The sequence below is a fragment of the Coffea eugenioides genome, chromosome 1 (genome assembly GCF_003713205.1).
Source record: "Coffea eugenioides isolate CCC68of chromosome 1, Ceug_1.0, whole genome shotgun sequence".
Classification (NCBI taxonomy): domain Eukaryota; kingdom Viridiplantae; phylum Streptophyta; class Magnoliopsida; order Gentianales; family Rubiaceae; genus Coffea; species Coffea eugenioides.
The window spans coordinates 49,248,977-49,253,382 of record NC_040035.1 but is presented as its reverse complement, the minus strand read 5'-3'; the positions used below and the strand labels follow the sequence as shown (position 1 = coordinate 49,253,382).

Sequence of the window (4,406 nt, the reverse complement as noted above, 5' to 3'; positions counted from 1 at the left end):
GCCAGTAAGACAACGGTTTTGAGCAATCCCCACCCAGCTGCAGTTTTTTGGTTGATTCCCCTACCTCTACCAATACTCGTCCTTTCCCATTTTCTCCCTTTCTTTCTATCCCTCCTTCTCCCGCGATACTCTCCGTAAATCTAAACACTGAATTTTGCAGAGTTAGGATTTGGGATAATATGGCTGGGAAAGTTATGCAAGCGGTTCAGTTCGATGGCTACGGCGGTGGAGCTGCTGCTTTGAAGGTATCATTTCCATTGTCTTCCTAGGAGCGCTCCTGATTTTTTGGGTGGATTTATTGAATTACTATTACTAGAATTTACTATCATCCATTCCCATGGAAGTTAGTATAAAAAATTAGGCGACATTCGTCCATGATTTTCACCCTATAGCAGTAGCGTTTTCATTTGGTTTTATTTAATTTGCAAGACTTGGGATTCTTAATTGGATTTTACAATTCTTTTTTTGCTTCTTGTAGCATGTTGAACTTCCTGTCCCCACCCCGACCAAAGGTGAGGTCCTCCTCAAATTGGAAGCAACAAGTTTAAATCCAGTTGATTGGAAAATACAGAAAGGCGTGCTCCGACCTATCATGCCCCGCAAGTTTCCTTATGTTCCTGGTAAGTTTATCTACCCCGTTCCCGCTTCTCTCAAAATTTCCCCAGTTCTTCACTTTCCCATCGCTCTTTCCCTTCCTTTCATGAACCAGGTCTGATGTATGTAGATCTCTTGTTGTCAAACTTTCTCAATGCCTTGGGAGTTTTTCTGTTATTAATGCATGGGTTTTCTTTGCCAAAATGATTGACTCTCTGGTTACCTTCAATGCTAGGATGAAATTACCCAATTCTTTCAGGTGTTGATATGTTGAGCTTTTCTTATCCTTCGCTTTACCGAGAGACATTCTGTCATACGTACTTTCTGTATGCAAATTAGCATCTTTACTTGCTTTTTAACTGATTCTAACAGCCACCTTATTGGCCAAAAAGTGATCTCGAACATTCATGCTATTGTTGTCGCGTATATGCTGATTCTTTGGGTTTATATTCTGAAAGTTAAAGGCGAGGTCATGGAAAGTTCTATCTTTTTAATGGAGATAAATTGAATGTTTGCGATGTGCATTTTCGTAACTGTCTATGGAGGCTATGTGGGCCTGATTAGATTTTATGTCCATAATACTTGGTATACTTTTGATAGTTTTAAACATCTGGAAATTGGAATCTTAGGGGAAGAGCTCTGCAGAGTTGGTCATGTACTCATGTAGTTAAACTTGCCCTTCCCCTGATAAGTTTTCTGCCCCCTTCCCCCCCTTCCCTTCATCCTCAAAAAGAGAAGAAGAAGCTTATAAGGGGTAGCTAAACATAAAATCTGACCGGCTCTTTAGTTACTTAAAATGTGCATTGCAATCAGCTTCTTGTTTTCAGGAGTAAAGTCGTTCCTTTTTTTTCTCCTTGTCAAAAAAAAAAAAAATTTGTTCCTTTTTTATGATTTTTGTCGAATCAGCACATCATATCATCTTAAGAGCTTCTTTCAGTTGCTTAGATTGTTTTAGCAACAGTTTTCCTCATCTGACTTATGGTTGGGTGGAATAGCAACTGATGTTGCAGGAGAGGTTGTGGAAGTTGGACCTGAAGTAAAGAATTTGAAAGCTGGTGACAAAGTTGTGGCATATCTTAATCCTTTGGTGAGTATAACTATTGTTCTTTTACTTTCTTCAAAATGTTTTTGTTCTGCCTCTTGCGTTGGTTTATTTGATTGAAATTGCTTATATGGATATTATCATTTTGGTGGAAAATTGACAGCTGATTAAGAGTGCTACAAATGAATTTCTCACATCTCCAAGGAACCTTCCTTTAAACGCTTCTCAGATGCTTTCGAAGTGTAAAAGTTTTCTATCCCTCACATGTGAACAAATGTTTATATGTCCCCTCAAGATTAGTACTTTTTTAACCAAAAAAGTTTAAAAGTTGGTCACACAGCTGTGCTTTGATTTCTAATTCATATATGCTTGTGCTTTCCTTTTTCTTTTTGCCTGTCCATTTTGCAGTAATTTGTTTGGGTCTATGTACTTACCACTGCATCTTTTTGAACCTAATTGATCAGTTTAAATCAGATTATGTTGGTTTCTTGACAAGTCTTGTCGAACTGGTTTGAATGGCAGTATGGTGGTGGATTGGCTGAGTTTGCTGTTGCCAAGGAGAGCTTGACTGTTCAAAGGCCACCTGAAGTATCTGCCGCCGAAGGTGCATCCCTTCCTGTTGCTGCTCTTACAGCCCATCAGGCCCTTACCCAACCAGCTGGGGTTAATCTTGATGGTAGTGGGCCGCAAAAGAACATTCTTGTTACGGCTGCCTCTGGTGGGGTTGGTCATTATGCCGTTCAACTGGCAAAACTCGGAAACACACATGTCACAGCCACCTGTGGAGCTCGGAACATCGACTTTGTGAAGAGCTTGGGGGCAGATGAGGTTATTGATTACAAGACTCCAGAGGGAGCCGCTCTTAAGAGTCCATCTGGAAAAATGTATGATGCGGTGATTCATTGTACATCAGGCATCCCCTGGTCGACTTTTGAGCCAAATCTGAGTGCCAGGGGGAAAGTTATTGATCTCACTCCAGGCCCAAGCGCCCTCTGGACCTTTGCTGTAAAGAAATTGACCCTAGCTAAGAAGCAATTGGTGCCTTTATTGGCGGTACCCAAAAGCGAGAACCTGGATTTTCTTGTTAACTTGGTTAAAGAAGGGAAACTGAAGTCAGTAATTGACTCGAAGCATCCTCTGAGCAGGGCTGAAGATGCTTGGGCGAAGAGTATGGACGGGCATGCTACTGGGAAGATCGTAGTGGAGCCCTAAACGACGAACATCGAGTTCATTTGGCTGTGTTGATATAATTAGAAGGGGAAGTCTGCGCATGAAGCATGTGAACAAGTTTAGTTCTACTTTTTTTTTTCCTCAAGCGTAAGTGGGAGGATTCGAACTCGGAACTTCTCACTTACACTCCCTTCTTTGAACTAGCCAACCCATCTCTCCTCTCCCCCAAAGCATGTGAAGAAGTTGTACGTGTATGTGCTATGTGCTTGAAAAAGAGTAGTGTAAATGATGTGTCAATTGTGAAGCTTCTAACTTTTTTCGTTTGAATCAGTTAGTGTTACCATGTTCATTGTTGGGCCAATTTCGATTTTGCTTGTGTGAAAGAATGACCATCGATATGTTGAAATGGCAGACGCAGTTACTCATGGCGCCTAGGTTTCTGCTAAGCAACGTAGTCTGTAGCATTGCCTGCAGCACTTCCGTTCAGGTGCTTAATGAGATAAATCCATAGTGCTCCCACATTTTATGGTGGCTGCAGCGGCGCGGCAGGGAATCTGGGTGGAGATTATTGGGAAAAAAGGTATATACCTACAGCATCAATTTCATTAACGAAATAGCTTAACTTTGTTGAAGCTGTTTAAGGTAAGGTTACAGGGGGCACCTTTATAGTCATAGGAGGGCAGAATATGGTTCAAGTAAAGATTACAGGGTGCTTTTTCAAAAGGATGGCAGAATATTTTAAGCTGTTAACCTTGCTAATGTCACTGGAAAGGAATTAATTATTAATGGGATGTGATGGAAATTGGATCATCTTGCCCATACTGGTCTCCACGTTTCAGATTCTGAAACCACTATCGGGCTTGAATCAGGAATTGAATTCTTTTTGTAAGGGGTAAATTAGTGATAATCGAAAGCCATCTTTTGGATAACGGACATACGGATATGACAAACTAATCAGACTGGAATTCTAGAATCTATCTAGGTGCTAAAGTTCAGATTTAAATTCAATTCAAGTGTCGAATTTTGGTATTAGTTAACCTTTTTTTCCCCCTCTTAGTATCTAGAGAAATAAAAGCAGCAAACCATTCTTGAGATTTATATGGATAGTATTTAGTGGAAGAAATTAATGCTATTTTTTTAGTGCATGCTCTGTTGATAGTTTGACTTCGGTCATATCAAAATTTGTATTTTTTCTACTGGGTGCCTTATAGGCACTTATTAAGAAATCTAAATAATTTTATTTGTATTTATAAAAAAATTTCTATTTAACTTTACATCTTCAGAAGAATAACATACGAACTATGTCTTTAATAATTTTCTAATCGATGCTAATTAGACAGATCCTTAAAATTTTAAGTAACGTAAAAATACTAAAAATTCATCTTATTAATGTACTAATATAAGTAAGGATTAATCTTCTATATATTGAAAGTGTATACACCTTCACCATTAGATGTATGACAGAAATAATTCGAATTTAAATTTAAAACTTAAAATTTGCATATGTGACATATATCCGATCGTGATAATGTATATACAATCAGTATATATAAAATTTACTTTAAGTAATGATATTCATTAAAGAGAGAAGCATTTGTAT

General features: G+C 38.7%; 1 protein-coding gene across 1 annotated transcript; it reads left to right on the top strand.

Moving 5' to 3' along the window:
* On the top strand, window positions 1-3,155 carry LOC113762338 (chloroplast envelope quinone oxidoreductase homolog). The gene is made up of 4 exons (XM_027305741.1): window positions 1-245; window positions 479-620; window positions 1,590-1,681; window positions 2,159-3,155. The coding sequence occupies exons 1-4, from the start codon at window positions 180-182 to the stop codon at window positions 2,846-2,848; spliced, it is 990 nt and encodes a 329-aa protein (XP_027161542.1). The 5' UTR covers window positions 1-179; the 3' UTR covers window positions 2,849-3,155.
* Window positions 3,156-4,406: the final 1,251 nt, after the last annotated feature.

What these genes read in the sequence shown, in the direction of transcription:
- LOC113762338 (XM_027305741.1), top strand. Translation starts at nt 180, where the DNA reads ATGGCTGGGAAAGTTATGCAAGCGGTTCAGTTCGATGGCTACGGCGGT. An exon ending in CAAGTTTCCTTATGTTCCTG is followed by an intron (nt 621 to 1,589) that starts GTAAGTTTATCT and finishes TGGGTGGAATAG; the next exon opens with CAACTGATGTTGCAGGAGAG. An exon ending in TGGCATATCTTAATCCTTTG is followed by an intron (nt 1,682 to 2,158) that starts GTGAGTATAACT and finishes TTTGAATGGCAG; the next exon opens with TATGGTGGTGGATTGGCTGA.